The 25,855-nt window shown below is 47.3% G+C and overlaps 1 protein-coding gene across 1 annotated transcript in view; it reads left to right on the top strand.

Moving 5' to 3' along the window:
- Positions 1 to 25,855, top strand: part of LOC311114437 (protein PTHB1-like) — a gene marked incomplete at its 5' end in the record, with an annotated part of 165,235 nt that overhangs the window by 63,124 nt on the left and 76,256 nt on the right. The window contains 2 exon segments of the mRNA XM_084157191.1: positions 8,192 to 8,374; positions 15,309 to 15,534. Of these exon segments, the coding sequence (XP_084013317.1) occupies positions 8,192 to 8,374; positions 15,309 to 15,534 (409 nt within the window).

The raw sequence follows: 25,855 nt of genomic DNA, 5'->3' as shown, positions 1-25,855 counted from the left end.
TAGAGATGAATGGAGGGGCACATTGGAGGGGACAGGATGTGTGTTTGAGAGACCTGCAACCCTGGGGCGGCAGTTAGCCTAGCGGGTAGGAGCTTTGGGCCAGTAACGGAAAGGTTGCTGGATCGAATCCCTGAGCTTACAAGGTAAAAATCTGTCATTCTGCCTCTGAGCAAGGCAGTTAACCCACTCTTCCCTGGGCGCCGATGACGTGGATGTCGATTAAGGCAGCCTTCCGCACCTCTCTGATTCAGAGGGGTTGGGTTAAATGCAGTTTTCAGTTGAATGCATTCAGTTGTACAACTGACTAGGTATCTCCCTTTCCCTGTAGGGGTGTATAGTGGAATGTTTCATCACCTGGTCACACACACACACACACACACACACACATCTCTCTCTACTCTTGTGTGCGGCCCCCCTCCTTCACATTTGGACCAGGCCAACGCCCCATTATCTCAGCTCTCGGTGGGCCTGGTTGGAACCACTAAGCACTGGTTACAGGGGGGTTCAACCTTAAACCTGTGAGGTCAACTCCCAGGTTTATATCAGGAGGCCTGGAGCTATTGTGAGGTCTGCACTTCCTTCATAGTAATCCCAGGCTGGGTGTCTCTCTGGCAGGGTGTGTGTCTAATTGAGCACCCTGTCTGGAGCAGTAAGGCCGGACCGCCCAGACTCAGGGGATGAACTAGTGACCTTGGTGGGTTGGGTGGAAGGTGTGTAGGGACCTACAGTAGGGAGGGACGTGGGGGGAAACTGGGCGCTTGTTTGATCTTCTGGTGTCATTCTTGGCTTGTTATGGCATTTACACTCTCAGTGGATGTGTGCGATGTGATCAATGTTGATTTAAATTTAAAAGTGAGATCATTGAAGTATAGAAAGTTCCGAGAAATGGTATTGTACTGTATGTGTCCCTCTGTCTCTCTTTCATTTTTTCTTTCTCTCTGTTTCTCTCTCTCTCTGTGGAAAAACAACCCCACCAAGCCCTCTGGTCTCACACATTCCCTCGTCTTCTCACAGAGAAAACAAAAGTGAAGCCTTGTCTTTGATAGTCCAGGGAAGGTTGTAAATAGTCATATTTTATTAGCTGTCTGTGAACAATAATGTCTATGAAACCATAGGAACACGAACACACACACACACACACACACACCTCATGCTGCCTTGATGATATAGAGAACCATTCACATGGAGCAGAGAATGGGCAAAAAGCCATGGAATGAAGACCCTTCAAATAAATGTCCAATCTGAAAGCTGTAGGGTAGCGGAAGTAGAGGATAGGTGTGTTCCAATACACATGGATCTACTCTGGATTTGGACACGAACACATCTGGAATGAAAGCGTGAGATAAACAGCATAAAAAAAGAAGAGATGGAGGAGAGTAGATCATAGCAGCTTTATCTTGGTGGTGTGGTTCAGAGCCTGCCACCACCGCTGATAACTCATCTCATGTTGCCCCTGTGTGGGTTGCCAGATCTAATCACTATCCGTCCTTTTCTCCTTTTCTTTCTCTTCTCCCTCTCTTCTCTGAAGGCTTCTATAAACAAGGCCAGTGTGTTGCCAGATCATCCTCTCTCTCCCTCTCTCTTATCAGAACTGAGAAGACGGTGTTATCTGTGGTAGCTGCGCCGCGGCCGTGACCAAAGACAAAAGCAGTTACTGTCTGTCTCTGCCCTATCCACTGGCTGGCGAGATGCTAATCGCTGCAAAGCTCTCTCAGGCGCTTCCCCTCTCTCTGTTACTGTCTCCTTCTCCTTCTGCTAGTTCTCTCTCTTTCTGTTTCTCTTTCACTCTCTCTCACAAGCTCAAACAAACTTTAATGGCATCAAAGAAACAAAACAACAGAAATCCCAATGCACAGTGACATGTTGTCAAATTATGGTTGTCAAAAATTGTTGTCAAATTATGGTTAAAATGGCAACCATTACATAACACGTTTCTCTCTCGTATCTGTAGGGCTCTCTCTCACCACCTCACACTCTTTCCTTGTCTAAACACTGTCTTGAGAGGGTGCCTGTGTTTGTATGCATTACGTGCACTTGTGTGTGTGTGTACCTTTTGTGTGTCTGTTTGTTTGGGTTAACTCCCTATACGCTTGTGAGTCTGTGAGATGATAGTGTGTGTGTGTGTGTGTGCATGTGTATGAGAGAAGAAATTCAGAGTAGGATGGCTGAGAGCAGCCGATCAGTCTTGTACGAAGAAGAGAAACAGTGTCTTTGAGCCATAATGCTGCCTTCTGCTAGTTTTCAGCTCACCTTGCACTGCACTCTGGGTGAATGCACTTAAGGAAATGGGCGTGTTGATTCTGGCCATCGTTAAAGTCTGGTTTTAACGATAACCTGGAAAGAGTGAGTCTATCTATACTGTACCGTGGGATTGAGAGGCTTAGCGGACAATCACACACATACACATATCCCTTTTAAAATACTATAAATCTATAAATGGTGCTTCATTTGGGCAGGGTGAACAACACACCTCTCAGTGGATACCACGACCCCCGTCTGAACCTCCCTACACTGACTCCTTCCATCTCCCGCTCTCTTTCCCTCTCTTTCCTTCTCTCCCTCTCTTTCCCTCTCTTTCCTCCTCTCTCCCTCTTTCCCTCTCTCTGGTGATTTCTCTCCTATTTATCCCTCTTTTCTCTATATGGGCGACATTTTCCACTTTCTAATCACACACATGCAGTGAACAGAAACATTGTATTATCCTGAAAGACGAAATATGCTGGATACCTCTTAACTCTATAAACATTACTTTGCACTCAGATTAAAATGGGAAAATGTTGCTCCAAATCTCTCCCTTCTCCATTTTCTCTCTCGCTCTCTCTCCTCTCTCTCTCTTTCTCTCTCTCTCCTGTTGTATGTCCTCCTCCCCAGAGAGACAGATGAGTTTGACCACGTAGCGCTCTGCCAAAGACATCACTGTCATTTTCCACTGACAGAGATGGTGCACAGCTCACCTCTGCTGTGTGTGGGCATGTGGGCATGTGTTCGGTATGAGATGTGGGTGGTGTTTGAAGGTTGTCCATGGTGCTTGCTGTGGCTAACTGAGCAGGAAGTGTCTAATCTGCCGGCTAAACTGAGCATACCTCTTTGCTAATAGCTGTGTCCTTGTCGCTTTACATGAAAGTAAAAGTCAGACCCACATCTTAGCAACGTTCACACAACACTATCCAAACCCTCCCAGAACCTTCCAATTGTTTTTCTATTTAACTCTTTATCTCCCCAAGGTGCAAGCAGCCACCACAAACCCCACAGTATCAATCAGCCACCGCTGATGCTAAAATTACAACTGATTCATACACTGGCTACACACACAGACGTGTGTTCAGGCTGTATGTGTTTCAGCCTCTCCTTCTGTGGCTTTGGACCTCCAGGAATCATATGTGTTCTTGGCCAATCTTTGAAGACTTATCTTTGGTCGGAGATGTGCTATCCCAACGGGGACCAGAGTATTTTTAGCCTGGTGTAATTTGGGTAGAATCTGTCTGTAGAGGAAAATGGTGGGCAGCCACGGTGCCACATAGTGTGGGTACACTGATGGGTGTTATGGGGGAGGAGGACTGAGGCCAACCCCCCAGGGCAGGGACAGGCGCTTCTCATTCCTGCTTCTCGTTAGACACACACACACACACACAGTGGCACAAACACACACACACACAGTGGCACACACAGTGGCACACACACACAAATGCACACACATACAAATGCACACACATACACTCGCAGGAACACAAACACACACATGTCGAACACTTACACTTCACACTTGCACACATCTACATATCTACATTTTCAATAAGTTCAATATACACCTGTAGGTATGCAGTACGATCTGCTGGTGTCTACCTTGTGGATCATGGTGGATAGGCCTGAAGAGTTATAACTTCTATATGAACGCTTAGTCCTCTCATGGGCTCACAGTTGTTGTGTATTATACACAGTATGCTAGGGGTTGTATAAGGGTTATGACTATTTGGTAACGATTTACTTTGACTACATATCCATAAATACATATCCATAACTTATTCATTACACATCTATAAGCATTTCATGAACATGTTATAACAGGTCCCAACCGCATTATTAAAGGTTAATTAAATATATCCGTAGCATATCTGTAGAGCATTCATGTCATGCTATAGAAGAGCTCATATTTAGGTATTTTAATAGATGCGTCATTACAATGAAAGCGTAGTGTCATCATTATGGCTGTTCTCAAAAGTGTGCTTCTGCCATACCAGTGATAGTGAATTAGCCTAAAGGCCAAGCCACGTTTTGGAAATGCTGCCGATACAGTGGGGGAAAAAAGTATTTAGTCAGCCACCAATTGTGCAAGTTCTCCCACTTAAAAAGATGAGAGAGGCCTGTAATTTTCATCATAGGTACACGTCAACTATGACAGACAAAATGAGAAAAAAAAAGCCAGAAGATCACATTGTAGGATTTTTTATGAATTTATTTGCAAATTATGGTGGAAAATAAGTATTCGGTCAATAACAAAAGTTTCTCAATACTGTTATATACCCTTTGTTGGCAATGACACAGGTCAAACGTTTTCTGTAAGTCTTCACAAGGTTTTCACACACTGTTGCTGGTATTTTGGCCCATTCCTCCATGCAGATCTCCTCTAGAGCAGTGATGTTTTGGGGCTGTCGCTGGGCAACACGGACTTTCAACTCCCTCCAAAGATTTTCTATGGGGTTGAGATCTGGAGACTGGCTAGGCCACTCCAGGACCTTGAAATGCTTCTTACGAAGCCACTCCTTCATTGCCCGGGCGGTGTGTTTGGGATCATTGTCATGCTGAAAGACCCAGCCACGTTTCATCTTCAATGCCCTTGCTGATGGAAGGAGGTTTTCACTCAAAATCTCACGATACATGGCCCCATTCATTCTTTCCTTTACACGGATCAGTCGTCCTGGTCCCTTTGCAGAAAAACAGCCCCAAAGCATGATGTTTCCACCCCCATACTTCACAGTAGGTATGGTATTCTTTGGATGCAACTCAGCATTCTTTGTCCTCCAAACACGACGAGTTGCGTTTTTACCAAAAAGTTATATTTTGGTTTCATCTGACCATATGACATTCTCCCAATCCTCTTCTGGATCATCCAAATGCACTCTAGCAAACTTCAGACGGGCCTGGACATGTACTGGCTTAAGCAGGGGGACACGTCTGGCACTGCAGGATTTGAGTCCCTGGAGGCGTAGTGTGTTACTGATGGTAGGCTTTGTTACTTTGGTCCCAGCTCTCTGCAGGTCATTCACTAGGTCCCCCCGTGTGGTTCTGGGATTTTTGCTCACCGTTCTTGTGATCATTTTGAGCCCACGGGGTGAGATCTTGCGTGGAGCCCCAGATCGAGGGAGATTATCAATGGTATTGTATGTCTTCCATTTCCTAATAATTGCTCCCACAGTTGATTTCTTCAAACCAATCTGCTTACCTATTGCAGATTCAGTCTTCCCAGCCTGGTGCAGGTCTACCATTTTGTTTCTGGTGTCCTTTGACAGCTCTTTGGTCTTGGCCATAGTGGAGTTTGGAGTGTGACTGTTTGAGGTTGTGGACAGGTGTCTTTTATACTGATAACAAGTTCAAACAGGTGCCATTAATACAGGTAACGAGTGGAGGACAGAGGAGCCTCTTAAAGAAGAAGTTACAGGTCTGTGAGAGCCAGAAATCTTGCTTGTTTGTAGGTGACCAAATACTTATTTTCCACCATAATTTGCAAATAAATTCATTAAAAATCCTACAATGTGATTTTCTGGATTTTTTTTCTCATTTTGTCTGTCATAGTTGACGTGTACCTATGATGAAAATTACAGGCCTCTCTCATCTTTTTAAGTGGGAGAACTTGCACAATTGGTGGCTGACTAAATACTTTTTAACCCCACTGTAAATAGACTGTACTAGCCCCATTTCCCCACTGTCCGGTATAGGCCTGTGACCTTCTTCTTCTTCTTCTTCTTCTTCTTCTTCTTCTTGTTCTTCCTCACTGAGGTTAATGGTGCATGAAGATCCCCACAGGGTTGAATCGTCAGGGTACATTTTATGGATCAAATCGTGTAGTTGAGGTTCATATCGTAACTCATTAACAGCCCTCCTCCATATCAAAATTAGCCCTAAGTTGGTCGTACTGGTCTATAACGCACACATGAAGGTTCTATGTATGAATTCTATGCAGTCAAAGCAAAGTCAAATATATTTTCCCATTCATAAAGCATTTATAGCTAAGCACTTCATGGTAATTAACTGTGCAGTTTGACATTCTGATCTATAACACCAACATTAAAAGTCTATGTATGAATTCTATGCAGTCAATGCACGGTCATTTCTATTTTCCCATTCATAAATTAGCCTAGTGGTTAAGAGCATTGGGCCAGTAACCGAAAGGTCGCTGGTTTGAATCCCCGAGCCGACTAGGTAAAAAATCTATCTGCACCCGTCATTCTGGATAAGAGCGTCTGCTAAATGACTCAAATGTAAAAATGTAAATGTAATATATAAAAAATAATACAGACACAACACAGAATGTTAAAGATAATATTAAGATTTTATTTATAATTTCCACATATAACTCAGAAAACAATTGCTGAAGACATCGCTGAAGAATTCTACTATTGACATTTTTCAGTGACACATTTTTTATGACTAGTCTTTGCACTGGACTAAATCTCGCTCCCCCATCCCTCTCACTATAACCCATATGAATTAGGACGGTGTCGTGGCCTTTCTGGTTAAATGTGCCTCTGTGTTCCCCTCAGCTGGCATCAATCAGCGCTGCGTTTGGTCCCACACAATGCAGCCCTTGACTGGGAACCTCCATTTGACTCGGCTTGGCTGGGCGGCGCTTTTTATCAATACACACCAATCTTTACTAGCAAATTCACCCCTTTGAACGTCAGTTTCCTCTAGAGGTTTTCTTTGGGAGGGGGGTTGAGACGTTTGTTTAACGTTTGGCTGAGTGACATGGTTGCCGGGGAGACGGAAGTGGAGGGGGGACTCTGGCGGGTTAATGGTTATGGGGGGGGGTGGTGTTTGGCTGACGGTGCCGCAGTACTACCTGTGAGGTGTGTGCGTGCTGCGCAGGAGGCTGCTGAGGGAGAACGGCTCATAATAATGGCTGGAATGGAGTGAATGGACATGGATACCGTATGTTGGATGTGTTTCGATACCAGTTCATTAATTCCGTTCCAGCCATTACTATGAGCCCATCCTCCTCAATTAAGGTGCCACGTGTGGTGTGCAGATAAACAGTTGTGTGCTGTCTGACTCTCCGTATTGTACTACTCTCCCACTAGCTAGTTTACATGCACCACTATAGGGCTAGTTGTAGTTTCCCTCTAGATTACAGTGTGTTCATGAATGGAGGTGCTCTCCCATGATGAAACTGAAAACGGAGTTGACCCCAACTCTTACCTGTACTCTCCCATTAGTCACACATCCACAGACAGGATATCCTCACTCTTTCCTTTCTCCTGTCCTCCTCTTGACTTCCCCCTCATCTCTTATTTCTCTCCCTTTGACGTGCCTTCTCTTGTTCTGTTCATCTTCATCCGTCTTCTTCTGTCATCGCTCGTTCATGTTGTCCCCCTCATCCATCCCAAAAATGGAGGTATTGACCTCCTGTTCAGGTTCAACTCTCAGACCACACCTAGAGACGGTACAGAGCCACCTCCTCCATGCTCACATGACTTACGGAGTTGACTTCTAGAGAGTGTTACTGATGACTAAGAGAACATCTTGTATGGCTCTAGGAGAGGGATTAACATGAATGACTTGGATGAGTCCCTGTATTGATCCTGAAGCCTTGTTTCCATTGGCACTTTAAATCAGGGCCCCATTCAAGCACTTATCATTTTAGTGGACAACACCGATATAATGGAAACACAATTCGAGTTGTGCCCACCAAGGCCAGCACGACCTGGCTTGACTTGACTTGGCCCTAAATGCCAATGGAAACGAGGCTTGAGTGAATACTTATTTATGTAATAAGCCGAGTTAATAAATTGACTGAGTTAATAGCTTGTGAACCATGTTTTCCAGGCTTCCTCACAAGCCATGGGAGTGTGTCAACAGGAGACTAATAGCTTGTATAAAGTACCTTTGCGTTACAGAGTTGACACTTGATTCAGAATTGCTTAGATAAGTTGCTTCTGGTGAATAACAACAGGCACTGATTCTCTCTCTCCGTCAGGTGATAGCGTTGGCAGATGCAGCGGAGGAGAACCAGGCATGTCTGAATCAGGCGTTTGTTCGCTTGCGCAGTGCCACCCACCTCCTCATCCTCCTGGTCTCCCTGTGGCTGGGCCTCAACACAGAGCAGAACGCCATCCTGGAGGCTACACTGCTACCCCTGTTACAGGACACACCACAACTGGTGAGAGCACACACACACACACACACACACACACACACACACACTGCTACCCCTGCTACAGGACACACCACAACTGGTGGGAGCACAAACACTCATGTATGCACACACACACACACACACACACACACACATTGCTTTCTCTCTCTTTCCCCATCCGTCTCCTGGCTGCTTGACCCAGGTCTCCCCCTCTGACCCTGGAGAATAAACACAAAATACCTCAGTGATTCACTCTGAAGCCCCTGAGTGGTTCTGCTACCACACACACTCTCCCAGGTGCCACTGAATATACTCCTGGCAGCTCCACAGCGTATGAGGATGGTGTTACTGACCTGTGTGTGGAGACAAGTTATATCTAGACAGAGTGAATGTAATCGGGATAGAGGGGAGGTGACGAATAGGCCTGATTCCAAACCATAATGTACTCCCTTCCCTCACAGATATACAGGGAGTAATGATGTTTCCTACAACAGGCCTTCAATAGACTAGTGAAGTTTCTGATAGTGTAGCTTTGAACTATCCTCCAGGGAAGAAGGACTGGAGCCTGTATTCAGCCCTGATGTCCCTTTGGTCAAGGAAGGCTATGGCAGTGAGAATGCGGTAGAGGGGGTGAGGGGGACATTTTCTGAGAGGGCTAGGCTTGTTGTGTGTGTGTCACAGGGGAGTTGTTCTGTTAGTAATTTAGACTGTCACATAAACACGTGTGTTGAGAGAAGCCCTCCATGAGTCAACGTGATACGACGACAGATTTCTGCCCCCATAGAGACCGAAAGTGTGTGTGTGTGCTCTCACCAGTTATGGTGTGTCCTGTAGCAGTGTGTTTGTGTGTGTTTAAGAGAGACTGACATAAACAGTAGTTCCATAGCCCCGCTGTCTGTCTGTGTTTCCACTGTGATTAAACACATGACATCTCATCATCACACAAGTTAGAGGTCTATCTATATACAGTCCTCTCTATTTATCCAATTTCACACCAAATACCCCCACTGCCCCTTTAAGAGAGGTATAGGGACAGGTGGCTAACACACACACACACACACATTGACATCTGCGAACTCAACCTCACTGTGATAGACACCCCCTTACACACATACAAACACACACACACACTTTCTCTTTCATCTCCACACACACACAGTAAACACGCCCGAAAGGACACATCCGAGCAGACATCCACTCAGCTGGGCCATAAATAGCCTGCACCTGAATGGGCTGATGAAGCCCCAGAGAGATGGAGTCACTGAGAGTGAGAGTGTATTTCGGTGTGTTTGTTGTTGTGGTTGCTCTTGTGAATGGGATTAAGTTAATGAAAGGTAATTAGGGTCAGGCCTGCTGCATTAGCCCATACGTGTGGAGAGATGGGCTATTTTAGAAAGCGCTACTCACACTGGACAGAAATAAAGATAACGTACTGTACGGAAAAGATGGGGGCTAATAGGAGCATCTGACACATGCACATAAGGTTGCATACGTGATAGATTTATGAGTGTGTAAGATATTGTCTTTGGCCCCTTGTCTCACCTCTTTGACCTCTTTAGAATCTTTTCACTCAGGTGAGGTCGTCACAGGTGAACGAGATTCCCTTTCCCCACGGACGCTCCCAGGACTGGAATTCCAATTGGGATAAGTCCTTGGAATTCTGTGGATTGGAATAAGGCTTCTGTGAAGGATTGGGGGGAGTGGTAGAATGGATTAGAGAAAAGAGAACAGAATTAGGTGGGAATGAGAAACGTTGGCGAGAGAAAGAGGCTCTAGATAATGACCTGTGCCACTGGCCATGGGCTGATTAAACAAGGGAAGGGAGGAGGGGGATGGAAGATAGAAGAGAAGAGCTGCAAAGGAGAGCTCTGCTGTACTCCCTGTTCACCCACGACTGCATGGCTTTGCACGACTTCAACTCCATCATCAAGTTTGCTAACGACACCACGGTTGTAGGCCTGATAACCAACAACTACGAGTCAACCTACAGGGAGGAGGTAAGTGAACTGGCATTGTGGTGCCAGGACAAGAACCTCTCCCTCAACGTCAGCAAAACAAAAGAGTTGATTGTTCACTTCAGGAAGCAGAGGAGGGAACATGCCCTGATCCACATCAACAGGACTGCAGTAGAGAGAGTCAGCGGTTTGAAGTTCCTCGGGGTGGTTGAGGGGCAGCTCTCAAGGGGAACTGTGGGGGGATCTTGGATGGTTGGTGGCCTGGTGGTTGGGAGCTTGGGACGGTGGCCAAGAGGTTGCTGGTTCGGGTCCCCGAATTGACTGGGTGGGGACTTCTGTCGTGCACTTGGGCGGGGCGCCTGACCCAGGTTGCTCCTGTGGGTCGCTCTGGATGGGAGTGTCTGCTGGATGACTGAATGTAATGTAATGTTCAGCGGCTTCACTGCAGATAGATTGTATGTTTTAAAATAAAAGGTTCCTCTGGGTCCACATCACAGAGGACTTGACATGGACCAACACCACCACCACTCTTGTCTAGAGGGCGCAACAGCGTCTCTACTTACTGAGGCGGCTGTTGAAATTTGGCATGCCACCCCGGGTCCTCTCCAAATACTACTGCTGCACCATCGAGAGCATCCTGACCGTTATTTACTATTGCTAATTCTGCCCAATTTAAACACCTGCCCTCCAATCCCACCTTTCTCTGATACATTTTATTATTTTCTACTGAGTCATTTACGTATTCTTTTCTTTTCTTATTTCTTATTGTTGTTGTATTGTCGAGAAGGAACCTGAAAGTAAGCATTACTTTGGGAAACCTAGTCAGTTGCACAACTGAATGCAGTCAACTGAAATGTGTTTTCCACATTTTAACACAAAGAGTTGCGGGGGCTGCCTTAATCGATGTCCACGGTACCCGGGGAGCAGTTGTTCTGCAGAACAGATTTTTCCACCTTGCCGGCTTGGGGATTTGAACCAGTGACTTTTCAGTCACTGGCCCAATGCTCTTAACTGCTAGGCTACCTGCCGCAGTATACTATGTGTATCCTGTACATACGACTAATAAACTTGAAACTTGAGAGAGAAGTTTCTCTCTTGTCGTCTCTTATTCTTCATGACCACTGATCCACATCCATAGCCTCTCTTTGCCGCAGTAAAACAGGAGGGAAAAAGGTAAGGAGGAGAAAAGAGAAGGGGGAGAAGAGAGGAGGAGGAGGGTCACAGGAAACTCATCTCTCTGGTAATTGACGGGGCGCTCGTTTAGCTTGGCCCGACCGTTAGATTGGTGCGGCCAACCAGAACGCCCTCCTCCTCCTTCTCCCGCTCTTTTTTCTCCCACTTGTTCTCGCTCTCCGTTTCCCTCCCTCGCTTTCCGCTCGGCTGTGAATAGAGCTGCTGACTCTTAATGTCTCCGTTCTATTCCTGCACCCGTCTTCCCTGAAGTTTACATTACTAGAAACTAGTACTAGAAACCTCTCTACCTCTTGCCTTTTCCTCCTCCCCCACACTTCCCTCTCTCCATGTGTCAACCTAGCTGTCTCTCTCTCTCTTTCATTTCTTCTTCTCTCGATTGAAATTCAAAGGAGTTGGATTGTCAGGACGAGTACAATGTTAATTTGATTGTGGCAGTAATGAATTGCAAAATGCACACAAAGGGGAGCTAACTACTCATACAATGAAAAAGGATGAGATACAGTTTGCTTTTACATCAGGTCAAATGTGCAACTACTAAAGTACTAAATTATATCAAATATCTGCCTGTGACAATAAATATATTGGCTTAGGCATATTTATTGATTTAGTCAGGGGATTTGATTCTATAGAGATGATTTTACTTTGCTTGGCTCACAGCATGATATTGTATTTCCAGTCTCTTCTCTTGCCTGGTCTTCAAATGACTTTTCCAGTCAATTTGAGAATGTCAACTCTGAAGGATTACTGTCTGAACCTTTGTCAGTCCCTATGGGAGTCCCTCAGGGCTCTATATTAGGCCCCATTCTGTTCTCCATAGTCACAAGTTATGTTGCAATCGCATCTGGGATTTCCCCAATGTGTTTTACATTGTAAGAGGGGAAGTGACCTCATCCAACACCACCACAATTGTAGTACAGCAGCTATTTATTACCGGACAAGAAGACTTCTCCAATTTCCCCCCAGCCTCTTGTTCTCCTGACCTTCACTTTCTCTTAATCACAAAGAAAGATGTCCCTCACACAGACACGGCCAAGGTCGTCCTCAGCATTTAGGATGTCGGTTATCACTCTACCATATGATTTGTCACTTGGGCCCAGTTCCAAACCTATCCCTGTGATCTTCACTGCCCTTCATTGTTGGGCCCAGAAATTGAGAAGCCTAGTGGTTAAGAACGTTGGGCCAGTAACTGAAAGGTCGCTGGTTTCGAATCCCCAAGCCAACTAGGTGGAAAATCTGTGCCCTTGAGCAAGGCACTTCATCCTAATTGCTCCTGTAAGTCGCTCTGGATAAGAGCGTCTGGTAAATTATTCCAATGTAAATCCTAATATTGTTGGTGGTTATTGTGTGAGGTGAGATCTATGTTCTTCTTTCTTCTTCCTCTATACTCTCCCTTTCTCTTTCTCCCCCCCTTATATTTCTCTCCATTTCATTCTCCTTTTGCTTTTCTCTCTCTCTCTCTCTCTCTCTCTCTCTCTCTCTCTCTCTCTCTCTCTCTCTCTCTCTCTCTCCCCCCTCTCTCTCTCTTTATCCTCCCTCCCTCCCTGAGTAATGTCACGTCTCTTCCCTGTCATCATCATTACGTGGCTGATTACCTGTCATTAGGGCTCATTAGAGGCCTATCAGCATGGCGGCAGGGGGACAGCCAGGGACGGACTCAGCCCCACACCCTGGCCACCTGTCGACACCCCCACGGCCCAACTCGGCCCGCCTGGACTATCTTAGATTGTGTGTTGGGAGGTACGAGGGATGTGTCTGTGTGTGTGTGAGAGATGGCCAGACAAGATATTTTTCTCTTTCTCCGGGAGAGGCAATTGGATTGAATGATAATTGGTGCTGTTTCAAGTCTGAAGGATTCACATTATTGGCTCGTCTGCGGAGTGAAATTTGTATCTGCTCTCTGTGTGTCTGCAGAATGTGCTCGTCTGTGTGGAAACAGTATACGGTTTTGTGTGTGTGTGTGTGGCTGGTGCACGTACATACAGCCACACAATACCACATGCTGATGCCGGTGTGTTTGTGGAGATACCTGTGTTTGGTGATTGTGCGTGTGTTTCTCACACATGGAAGAGATCAGGCAGTGTTTAGGCTAGACTGGGACTGAACAGACTGATACAGTAGTAGCTAGATAAACAGACTGTCTCGGCCTGTAAATAAATACTACAGTAGTACATGGTAGTACATCATCCTGGACACATGGGGCACTATGCATTCATGGACATATTATTTGGTTGTGATGACTTCCAGACAGTGTGCATTTCAACAGTCTGAAGTCGCTTCCTCTCGTTGTATGGTTTCTTCCTCTTTCCTTACAATCTGATCTGAATCTCATTTATACATGCACTACCGGTCAAAAGTTTTAGAACACCTACTCATTCAAGGATTTTTCTTAATTTTTTACAATTTTCTACATTGTAGAATAATAGTGAAGACATCAAAACTATGAAATAACACATGGAATCATGTAGTAACTAAAAAAGTGTTAAACAAATCAATATATTTTATATTTGAGATTCTTCAAATAGCCACCCTTTGTGCTTTGATGACAGCTTTGCACTCTTGGCATTCTCTCAACCAGCTTCATGAGGTAGTCACCTGGAATGCATTTCAATTAACAGGTGTGCCTTTTTAAAGGTTAATTTGTGGAATTTCTTTCCTTCTTAATGCGTTTGAGCCAATTGTGTTTTGACAAGGTAGGGGGTATACAGAAGATAGCCCTATTTGGTAAAAGACCAAGTCCATATTATGGCAAGAACAGCTCAAATAAGCAAAGAGAAACGACAGTCCATCATTACTTTCAGACATCAAGGTCAGTCAATACGGAACATTTCAAGAACGTTGAAAGTTTCTTCAAGTGCAGTCGCAAAAACCATCAAGCGCTGTGATGAAACTGGCTCTCATGAGGACCGCCACAGGAATGGGAGACCCAGAGTTGGCTCTGCTGCAGAGGATAAGTTTGCAGCCCAAATACATTTTCAAGTAAGTAAGTTCAAGTAACAGACACATCTCAACATCAACTGTTCAGAGGAGACTTTGTGACTCAGGCCTTCATGGCCGAATTGCTAGAAAGAAACCACTACTAAAGGACACCAATAAGAAGAAGAGACTTGCTTGGGCCAAGAAACACGAGCAATGGACATTAGACCGGTGTAAATTTGTCCTTGGGTCTAGAGTCCAAATTGGAGATTTTTGGTTCCAACCGCTGTGTCTTTGTGAGATGCGGTGTGGGTGAACGGATGACCTCCGCATGTGTGGTTCCCACCGTAAAGCATGGAGGAGGAGGTGTTATGGTGTTTTGCTGGTGACACTGTCTGTGATTTATTTAGAATTCAAGGCACACTTAACCAGCATGGCTACCACAGCATTCTGCAGCGATACACAGTCCCACTAAGTCCAAACCAGATGGGATGATCATTTGTTTTTCAACAGGACAATGACCCGACACACCTCCAGGCTGTGTAAGGGCTATTTTACCAAGAAGGAGAGTGATGGAGTGCTGCATCAGATGACCTGGCCTCTCAAATATAACACTTTTTTGGTTACTACTTGATTCCATATGTGTTATTTCATAGTTTTAATGTCTTCACTATTATTCTACAATGTACAAAATAGTAAAAATAAAGAAAAACCCTTCTAAAACTTTTGACCGGTAGTGTATATGGACCACATGCCCGGCTTCTCTCTCTCTCTCTTTCTCTTTCTATTGTTCTCTGCCTTCTTTCCCCATTTCCTACTTTGCTCTCCCCCCCCCCTCCCCCCCATATTATATGCTTGAATAACAGAATACCTGCCTCTGTCTCTCTCTCTCTCAGGGTTGGGAGGAGAGTGTGGACGCGGCAGTGTCTCACCTCCTAAGGACCTGTCTGTCCCGCAGCCCTAAGGACCAGGCCCTGTCTCTGTCCACCTCCCAGCTCAGCATGCCCAAAGACACGGTCCGCCTGAAGAAGCACATCACCGTGCTGTGTGACCGCCTGGGCAAGGGGGGACGGCTGTCTCTGGCCTCCGAGGCCAACGTACCCATACCAGTCATGATGCCAGGTGAGAGAGGGGGAAGAGTGTTTGTGTGTGTCTCTCGCTCTCTCCTCTTCTCTCTGTCTCTCTGTCTCTTTGTGTGTGTGTGTGTTTGTGTGTGAGAAAAAGCAGTTTCTCTTCATTAGTGTTCAGTATAGCCTGTAATGTAGCCGTTAACCCCTTCCTCTGAGAGTGCCTAATAAATCCTGTCACACTGAGGTGTGTGTGTGCACGCTCTGTTGTTCCAGTGTTAACCCCTGGCTGTGAGAATGCCTAGTAAACACTAGTCCCCTGGTAAAGGTGTTATGGTTGGAGAGAAGAGCACATGTCTCAATCATAGCCCTGTTTATGACCTTCACACACTCTCAGGCCTACAGTGGTGTGTGTGCGCGCCCATCCACCACTCCCATGGGTCATTGAGTTCGAACAAAAATGTGTGTGTCTGCACACCCTTCATTTAGTCTGTCCTTCATTAAGCAGGCCAAATACCTTTTTTACCCCCACTTATTTTTTGCTTTGACCTCCCTCCTCTCTCTCTTCCTCCCTCTTTCTTCTCTTCCTCCCTCTTTCTTCTCTTCCTCCCTCTTTCTTCTCTTCCTCCCTCTTTCTTCTTTCTTCTCTTCCTCCCTCCTCTCTCTCTTCCTCCCTACTCTCTCTCTTCCTCCCTCTTTCTTCTCTTCTCTTCCTCCCTCTTTCTTCTCTTTCTTCTCTTCCTGCCTCCTCTCTCTCTTCCTCCCTCCTCTCTCTCTTCCTCCCTCCTCTCTCTCTTCCTCCCTCTTTATTCTCTTCCTCCCTCTTTATTCTCTTCCTCCCTCTTTATTCTCTTCCTCCCTCTTTATTCTCTTTCTTCTCTTCCTCCCTCCTCTCTCTCTTCCTCCCTCCTCTCTCTCTTCCTCCCTCTTTCTTCTCTTCCTCCCTCTTTCTTCTCTTCCTGCCTCCTCTCTCTCTTCCTCCCTCTTTATTCTCTTCCTCCCTCTTTCTTCTCTTCCTCCCTCCTCTCTCTCTTCCTCCCTCTTTCTTCTCTTCCTCCCTCTTTCTTCTCTTCCTCCCTCTTTCTTCTCTTTCTTCTCTTCCTCCCTCCTCTCTCTCTTCCTCCCTCTTTCTTCTCTTCCTCCCTCTTTCTTCTCTTCCTCCCTCTTTCTTCTCTTTCTTCTCTTCCTCCCTCTTTCTTCTCTTCCTCTCTCTTTATTCTCTTCCTCCCTCTTTCTTATCTTCCTCTCTCCTCTCTCTCTGCCTCCCTCTTTCTTGTCTTTCTTCTCTTCCTCCCTCCCCTCTCTCTTCCTCCCTCCTCTCTCTCTTCCTCCCTCTTTCCTCTCTTCCTCCCTCCTCTCTCTCTTCCTCCTCTCTCTTCCTCCCTCTTTCTTCTCTTCCTCCCTCTTTCCTCTCTTCCTCCCTCCTCTCTCTCTTCCTCCCTCTTTCTTCTCTTCCTGCCTCCTCTCTCTCTTCCTCCCTCTTTATTCTCTTCCTCCTCTCTCTCTTCCTCCCTCTTTCTTCTCTTCCTGCCTCCTCTCTCTCTTCCTCCCTCTTTATTCTCTTCCTCCCTCTTTATTCTCTTCCTCCCTCTTTCTTCTCTTCCTCCCTCCTCTCTCTCTTCCTCCCTCTTTCTTCTCTTCCTCCCTCTTTCTTCTCTTTCTTCTGTTCCTCCCTCCTCTCTCTCTTCCTCCCTCCCTCTTTCTTCTCTTCCTCCCTCTTTATTCTCTTCCTCCCTCTTTCTTATCTTCCTCCCTCCTCTCTCTCTGCCTCCCTCTTTCTTATCTTCCTTCTCTTCCTCCCTCCTCTCTCTCTTCCTCCCTATTTCCTCTCTTCCTCCCTCCTCTCTCTCTTCCTCCCTCTTTCTTCTCTTCCTCCCTCTTTCTTCTCTTCCTGCCTCCTCTCTCTCTTCCTCCCTCTTTATTCTCTTCCTCCCTCTTTATTCTCTTCCTCCCTCCTCTCTCTCTTCCTCCCTCTTTCTTCTCTTCCTCCCTCTTTCTTCTCTTCCTCCCTCTTTCTTATCTTCCTCCCTCCTCTCTCTCTGCCTCCCTCTTTCTTATTTTTCTTCTCTTCCTCCCTCCTCTCTCTCTTCCTCCCTCCTCTCTCTTCCTCCCTATTTCTTCTCTTCCTCCCTCTTTCTTCTCTTTCTTCTCTTCCTGCCTCCTCTCTCTCTTCCCTCTCTTATCTTCCTCCCTCCTCTCTCTCTTCCTCCCTCTTTCTTCTCTTCCTCCCTCCTCTCTCTCTTCTCTTCCTCCCTCCTCTCTCTCTTCCTCCCTCTTCTCTCTCTTCCTCCCTCTTTCCTCTCTTCCTCCCTCTTTCCTCTCTTCCTCCCTCCTCTCTCTCTTCCCCCCTCCTCTCTCTCGTCCTCCCTCTTTCTTCTCTACCTCCCTCTTTCTTCTCTTTCTTCTCTTCCTGCCTCATCTCTCTCTTCCTCCCTCCTCTCTCTTCCTCCCTCCTCTCTCTTCCTCCCTCTTTCTTCTCTTCCTCCCTCTTTCTTCTCTTTCTTCTCTTCCTCCCTCCTCTCTCTCTTCCTCCCTCTTTCTTCTCTTCCTCCCTCTTTCTTCTTTCTTCTCTTCCTCCCTCCTCTCTCTCTTCCTCCCTCCTCTCTCTTCCTCCCTCTTTCTTCTCTTCCTCCCTCTTTCCTCTCTTCCTCCCGCCTCTCTCTCTTCCTACCTCCTCTCTCTCTTCCTCCCTCTTTCTTCTCTTCCTCCCTCTTTCTTCTCTTCCTGCCTCCTCTCTCTCTTCCTCCCTCTTTATTCTCTTCCTCCCTCTTTATTCTCTTCCTCCCTCTTTCTTCTCTTCCTCCCTCCTCTCTCTCTTCCTCCCTCTTTCTTCTCTTCCTCCCTCCTCTCTCTCTTCCTCCCTCTTTCTTCTCTTCCTCCCTCTTTCTTCTCTTTCTTATCTTCCTCCCTCCTCTCTCTCTTCCTCCCTCCCTCTTTCTTCTCTTCCTCCCTCCTCTCTCTCTGCCTCCCTCTTTCTTATCTTTCTTCTCTTCCTCCCTCCTCTCTCTCTTCCTCCCTCCTCTCTCTCTTCCTCCCTATTTCCTCTCTTCCTCCCTCCTCTCTCTCTTCCTCCCTCTTTCTTCTCTTCCTCCCTCTTTCTTCTCTTCCTGCCTCCTCTCTCTCTTCCTCCCTCTTTATTCTCTTCCTCCCTCTTTCTTCTCTTCCTCCCTCTTTCTTCTCTTCCTCCCTCTTTCTTCTCTTTCTTCTCTTCCTCCCTCCTCTCTCTCTTCCTCCCTCCCTCTTTCTTCTCTTCCTCCCTCTTTCTTCTCTTCCTCCCTCTTTCTTATTTTCCTCCCTCCTCTCTCTCTGCCTCCCTCTTTCTTATCTTTCTTCTCTTCCTCCCTCCTCTCTGTCTTCCTCCCTCCTCTCTCTCTTCCTCCCTCCTCTCTCTCTTCCTCCCTATTTCTTCTCTTCCTCCCTCTTTCTTCTCTTTCTTCTCTTCCTGCCTCCTCTCTCATTTCCCTCTCTTTCTTATCTTCCTCCCTCCTCTCTCTCTTCCTCCCTCTTTATTCTCTTCCTCCCTCTTTCTTCTCTTCCTCCCTCTTTCTTCTTTCTTATCTTCCTCCCTCCTCTCTCTCTTCCTCCCTCTTTCTTCTCTTCCTCCCTCCTCTCTCTCTTCTCTTCCTCCCTCCTCTCTCTCTTCCTCCCTCTTCTCTCTCTTCCTCCCTCTTTCTTCTCTTCCTCCCTCTTTCCTCTCTTCCTCCCTCTTTCCTCTCTTCCTCCCTCCTCTCTCTCCCTCCCTCCTCTCTCTCTTCCTCCCTCTTTCTTCTCTACCTCCCTCTTTCTTCTCTTTCTTCTCTTCCTGCCTCATCTCTCTCTTCCTCCCTCCTCTCTCTCTTCCTCCCTCTTTATTCTCTTCCTCCCTCTTTATTATCGTCCTCCCTCTTTATCTTCCTCCCTCTTTCTTCTCTTTCTTCTCTTCCTCCCTCCTCTCTTCCTCCCTCTCTTCTCTTCCTCCCTCTTTCTTCTCTTTCTTCTCTTCCTTCCTCCTCTCTCTCTTCCTCCCTCTTTCTTATCTTCCTCCCTCCTCTCTCTCTTCCTCCCTCTTTCTTCTCTTCCTCCCTCTTTCTTCTCTTTCTTCTCTTCCTCCCTCCTCTCTCTCTTCCTCCCTCCTCTCTCTCTTCCTCCCTCTTTATTCTCTTCCTCCCTCTTTATTATCGTCCTCCCTCTTTATCTTCCTCCCTCTTTCTTCTCTTTCTTCTCTTCCTCCCTCCTCTCTTCCTCCCTCTCTTCTCTTCCTCCCTCTTTCTTCTCTTTCTTCTCTTCCTTCCTCCTCTCTCTCTTCCTCCCTCTTTCTTATCTTCCTCCCTCCTCTCTCTCTTCCTCCCTCTTTCTTCTCTTCCTCCCTCTTTCTTCTCTTTCTTCTCTTCCTCCCTCCTCTCTCTCTTCCTCCCTCTTTCTTCTCTTTCTTCTCTTCCTCCCTCCTCTCTCTTCCTCCCTCTTTCTTCTCTTCCCCCCTCCTCTCTCTTCCTCCCTCTTTATTCTCTTCCTCCCTCTTTCTTCTCTTCCTCCCTCTTTCTTCTCTTTATTCTCTTCCTCCCTCCTCTCTCTCTTCCTCCCTCTTTCTTCTTTTCCTCCCTCTTTCTTCTCTTCCTTCCTCCCTCTTTCTTTTATCTTCCTCCCTCCCTCTTTCTTGTCTTCCTCCCTATTTATTCCTCCCTCTTTATTCTCTTCCTACCTCTTTCCTCTCCTCCTCCCTCCTCTCTCTCTTCCTCCCTCTTTCTTCTCTTCCTCCCTCCTCTCTCTCTTCCTCCCTCTTTCTTCTCTTCCTCCTCCTCTCTCTCTTCCTCCCTCTTTATTCTCTTCCTCCCTCCTTCTTCTCTCTTCTCTTCTTCCCTCCTCTCTCTCTTCCTCCCTCCTCTCTCTTCCTCCCTCTTTATTCTCTTCCTCCCTCTTTATTCTCTTCCTCCCTCTTTCTTCTCTTCCTCCCTCTTTCCTTTCTTCTCTTCCTCCCTCTTTCTTCTCTTCCTCCCTCCTCTCTCTCTTCCTACCTCTTTCTTCTCTTCCTCCCTCTTTCTTCTCTTCCTTCCTCCCTCTTTCTTCTCTTCCTCCCTCTTTCTTCTCTTCTTTCCTCCCTCTTTCTTCTCTTCCTTCCTCCCTCTTTCTTCTCTTATCTTCCTCCCTCTTTCTTCTCTTCTTCCCTCTTTCTTCTCTTCCTCCCTCTTTCTTCTCTTCCTCCCTCTTTCCTCTCTTCCTCCCTCTTTCTTCTCTTCCTCCCTCCTCTCTCTCTTCCTCTCTCCTTTCTGTCTTCCTCCCTCTGCTCTCTCTTCCTCCCTCTTTCTTCTCTTCCTCCCTCCCTCTTTCTTCTCTTCCTCCCTCCTCTCTCTCTTCCTCCCTCCTCTCTCTCTTCCTCCCTCTTTCTTCTCTTCATCCCTCTTTCCTCTCTTCCTCCCTCCTCTCTATCTTCCTCCCTCCTCTCTCTCTTCCTCCCTCTTTCTTCTCTTCCTCCCTCCTCTCTCTCCTCCTCCCTCTTTCTTCTCTTGCTCCCTCTTTCTTCTCTTCCTCCCTCCCTCTTTCTTCTCTTCCTCCCTCCCTCTTTCTTCTCTTCTCTCCTCTCTCTCTTCCTCCCTCTCTCTTCCTCCCTCTCTCTCTTCCTCCCTCCCTCTTTCTTCTCTTCCTCCCTCCTCTCTCTCTGCCTCCCTCTTTCTTATCTTTCTTCTCTTCCTCCCTCCTCTCTCTCTTCCTCCCTCCTCTCTCTCTTCCTCCCTATTTCCTCTCTTCCTCCCTCCTCTCTCTCTTCCTCCCTCTTTCTTCTCTTCCTCCCTCTTTCTTCTCTTCCTGCCTCCTCTCTCTCTTCCTCCCTCTTTATTCTCTTCCTCCCTCTTTCTTCTCTTCCTCCCTCTTTCTTCTCTTCCTCCCTCTTTCTTCTCTTTCTTCCTCTCTCTTCCTCCCTCTTTCTTCTCTTCCTCCCTCTTTCTTCTCTTCCTGCCTCCTCTCTCTCTTCCTCCCTCTTTATTCTCTTCCTCCCTCTTTCTTCTCTTCCTCCCTCTTTCTTCTCTTCCTCCCTCTTTCTTCTCTTTCTTCTCTTCCTCCCTCCTCTCTCTCTTCCTCCCTCCCTCTTTCTTCTCTTCCTCCCTCTTTCTTCTCTTCCTCCCTCTTTCTTATTTTCCTCCCTCCTCTCTCTCTGCCTCCCTCTTTCTTATCTTTCTTCTCTTCCTCCCTCCTCTCTGTCTTCCTCCCTCCTCTCTCTCTTCCTCCCTCCTCTCTCTCTTCCTCCCTATTTCTTCTCTTCCTCCCTCTTTCTTCTCTTTCTTCTCTTCCTGCCTCCTCTCTCATTTCCCTCTCTTTCTTATCTTCCTCCCTCCTCTCTCTCTTCCTCCCTCTTTATTCTCTTCCTCCCTCTTTCTTCTCTTCCTCCCTCTTTCTTCTTTCTTATCTTCCTCCCTCCTCTCTCTCTTCCTCCCTCTTTCTTCTCTTCCTCCCTCCTCTCTCTCTTCTCTTCCTCCCTCCTCTCTCTCTTCCTCCCTCTTCTCTCTCTTCCTCCCTCTTTCTTCTCTTCCTCCCTCTTTCCTCTCTTCCTCCCTCTTTCCTCTCTTCCTCCCTCCTCTCTCTCCCTCCCTCCTCTCTCTCTTCCTCCCTCTTTCTTCTCTACCTCCCTCTTTCTTCTCTTTCTTCTCTTCCTGCCTCATCTCTCTCTTCCTCCCTCCTCTCTCTCTTCCTCCCTCTTTATTCTCTTCCTCCCTCTTTATTATCGTCCTCCCTCTTTATCTTCCTCCCTCTTTCTTCTCTTTCTTCTCTTCCTCCCTCCTCTCTTCCTCCCTCTCTTCTCTTCCTCCCTCTTTCTTCTCTTTCTTCTCTTCCTTCCTCCTCTCTCTCTTCCTCCCTCTTTCTTATCTTCCTCCCTCCTCTCTCTCTTCCTCCCTCTTTCTTCTCTTCCTCCCTCTTTCTTCTCTTTCTTCTCTTCCTCCCTCCTCTCTCTCTTCCTCCCTCCTCTCTCTCTTCCTCCCTCTTTATTCTCTTCCTCCCTCTTTATTATCGTCCTCCCTCTTTATCTTCCTCCCTCTTTCTTCTCTTTCTTCTCTTCCTCCCTCCTCTCTTCCTCCCTCTCTTCTCTTCCTCCCTCTTTCTTCTCTTTCTTCTCTTCCTTCCTCCTCTCTCTCTTCCTCCCTCTTTCTTATCTTCCTCCCTCCTCTCTCTCTTCCTCCCTCTTTCTTCTCTTCCTCCCTCTTTCTTCTCTTTCTTCTCTTCCTCCCTCCTCTCTCTCTTCCTCCCTCTTTCTTCTCTTTCTTCTCTTCCTCCCTCCTCTCTCTTCCTCCCTCTTTCTTCTCTTCCCCCCTCCTCTCTCTTCCTCCCTCTTTATTCTCTTCCTCCCTCTTTCTTCTCTTCCTCCCTCTTTCTTCTCTTTATTCTCTTCCTCCCTCCTCTCTCTCTTCCTCCCTCTTTCTTCTTTTCCTCCCTCTTTCTTCTCTTCCTTCCTCCCTCTTTCTTTTATCTTCCTCCCTCCCTCTTTCTTGTCTTCCTCCCTATTTATTCCTCCCTCTTTATTCTCTTCCTACCTCTTTCCTCTCCTCCTCCCTCCTCTCTCTCTTCCTCCCTCTTTCTTCTCTTCCTCCCTCCTCTCTCTCTTCCTCCCTCTTTCTTCTCTTCCTCCTCCTCTCTCTCTTCCTCCCTCTTTATTCTCTTCCTCCCTCCTTCTTCTCTCTTCTCTTCTTCCCTCCTCTCTCTCTTCCTCCCTCCTCTCTCTTCCTCCCTCTTTATTCTCTTCCTCCCTCTTTATTCTCTTCCTCCCTCTTTCTTCTCTTCCTCCCTCTTTCCTTTCTTCTCTTCCTCCCTCTTTCTTCTCTTCCTCCCTCCTCTCTCTCTTCCTACCTCTTTCTTCTCTTCCTCCCTCTTTCTTCTCTTCCTTCCTCCCTCTTTCTTCTCTTCCTCCCTCTTTCTTCTCTTCTTTCCTCCCTCTTTCTTCTCTTCCTTCCTCCCTCTTTCTTCTCTTATCTTCCTCCCTCTTTCTTCTCTTCTTCCCTCTTTCTTCTCTTCCTCCCTCTTTCTTCTCTTCCTCCCTCTTTCCTCTCTTCCTCCCTCTTTCTTCTCTTCCTCCCTCCTCTCTCTCTTCCTCTCTCCTTTCTGTCTTCCTCCCTCTGCTCTCTCTTCCTCCCTCTTTCTTCTCTTCCTCCCTCCCTCTTTCTTCTCTTCCTCCCTCCTCTCTCTCTTCCTCCCTCCTCTCTCTCTTCCTCCCTCTTTCTTCTCTTCATCCCTCTTTCCTCTCTTCCTCCCTCCTCTCTATCTTCCTCCCTCCTCTCTCTCTTCCTCCCTCTTTCTTCTCTTCCTCCCTCCTCTCTCTCCTCCTCCCTCTTTCTTCTCTTGCTCCCTCTTTCTTCTCTTCCTCCCTCCCTCTTTCTTCTCTTCCTCCCTCCCTCTTTCTTCTCTTCTCTCCTCTCTCTCTTCCTCCCTCTCTCTTCCTCCCTCTCTTCTCTTCCTCCCTCTTTCCTCTCTTCCTCTCTCTTCCTCCCTCTTTCCTCTCTTCCTCCCTCTTTCCTCTCTTCCTCCCTCCTCTCTCTCTTCCTCCCTCTTTCTTCTCTTCCTCCATCTTTCTTCTCTTTCTCCCTCTTTCTTCTCTTCCTCCCTCTTTCTTCTCTTCCTTCCTCCCTCTTTCTTCTCTTCCTCCCTCTTTCTTCTCTTCTTTCCTCCCTCTTTCTTCTCTTCCTTCCTCCCTCTTTCTTCTCTTATCTTCCTCCCTCTTTCTTCTCTTCTTCCCTCTTTCTTCTCTTCCTCCCTCTTTCTTCTCTTCCTCCCTCTTTCCTCTCTTCCTCCCTCTTTCTTCTCTTCCTCCCTCCTCTCTCTCTTCCTCTCTCCTTTCTGTCTTCCTCCCTCTGCTCTCTCTTCCTCCCTCTTTCTTCTCTTCCTCCCTCCCTCTTTCTTCTCTTCCTCCCTCCTCTCTCTCTTCCTCCCTCCTCTCTCTCTTCCTCCCTCTTTCTTCTCTTCATCCCTCTTTCCTCTCTTCCTCCCTCCTCTCTCTCTTCCTCCCTCTTTCTTCTCTTCCTCCCTCCTCTCTCTCCTCCTCCCTCTTTCTTCTCTTGCTCCCTCTTTCTTCTCTTCCTCCCTCCCTCTTTCTTCTCTTCCTCCCTCCCTCTTTCTTCTCTTCTCTCCTCTCTCTCTTCCTCCCTCTCTCTTCCTCCCTCTCTTCTCTTCCTCCCTCTTTCCTCTCTTCCTCTCTCTTCCTCCCTCTTTCCTCTCTTCCTCCCTCCTCTCACTCTTCCTCCCTCTTTCTTCTCTTCCTCCATCTTTCTTCTCTTTCTCCCTCTTTCTTCTCTTCCTCCCTCTTTCTTCTCATCCTCCTTCCTCCTTCTCTTCCTCCCTCCTCTCTCTTTCCCTCCCTCCTCTCTCTCTTCCTCCCTCCCTCTTTCTTCTCTTCCTCCCTCCCTCTTTCTTCTCTTCCTCCTTCCCTCTTTCTTCTCTTCCCTCCCTCTTTCTTCTCTTCCTCCCTCCTCTCTCTCTTCCTCCCTCTCTCTTCTCTTCCTCCCTCTCTTCTCTTCCTCACTCTTTCCTCTCTTCCTCCCTCCTCTCTCTTCCTCCCTCTTTCCTCTCTTCCTCCCTCCTCTCTCTTCCTCCCTCCTCTCTCTTCCTCCTCCTCTCTCTCTTCCTCCCTCCTCTCTCTTCCTCCCTCCTCTCTCTCTTCCTCCTCCTCTCTCTCTTCCTCCCTCTTTCTTCTCTTCCTCCCTCTTTCTTCTCTTCCTCCCTCTTTCCTCTCTTCCTCCTCCTCTCTCTTCCTCCCTCCTCTCTCTTCCTCCCTCCTCTCTTCTCTTCCTCCCTCCTCTCTTCTCTTCCTCCCTCCTCTCTTCTCTTCCTCCCTCTTTCTTCTCTTCCTCCCTCTTTCTTCTCTTCCTCCCTCCTCCTTCTCTTCCTCCCTCCTCTCTCTTCCTCCCTCCTCTCTCTCTTCCTCCCTCCTCTCTCTCTTCCTCCCTCTTTCTTCTCTTCCTCCCTCTTTCTTCTCTTCCTCCCTCCTCTCTCTTCCTCCCTCTTCCTCCCTCTGTTCTCTTCCACCCCCTTTCCTCTCTTCCTCCCTCCTCTCTCTCTTCCTCCCTCTGTTCTCTTCCTCCCTCTTTCCTCTCTTCCTCCCTCCTCTCTCTCTTCCTCCCTCTGTTCTCTTCCTCCCTCTTTCCTCTCTTCCTCCCTCCTCTCTCTCTTCCTCCCTCCTCTCTCTTCCTCCCTCCTCTCTCCTCTTCCTCTCTCTTTCTTCTTCCTCCCTCTTTCTTATCTTCCTCCCTCCTCTCTCTCTTCCTCCCTCTCTCCCTCCTCTCTCTCTTCCTCCCTCTCTCCCTTGCCCCTCTTTAGCAGTCACCCCTCACACAAGTGTGTCGATGACATATCAACTCGACCATTTCCCTTCAGTAGTTCTCTCCCCAGTTTCCACCCCATCAAACACAGCAGTTGATTAATAC

This window comes from Coregonus lavaretus (assembly GCF_964263955.1).
Source record: "Coregonus lavaretus genome assembly, chromosome: 3".
NCBI lineage: Eukaryota > Metazoa > Chordata > Actinopteri > Salmoniformes > Salmonidae > Coregonus > Coregonus lavaretus.
Note: the sequence above shows the minus strand (reverse complement) of the source record. Positions and strands in the feature narration are given on the sequence as shown.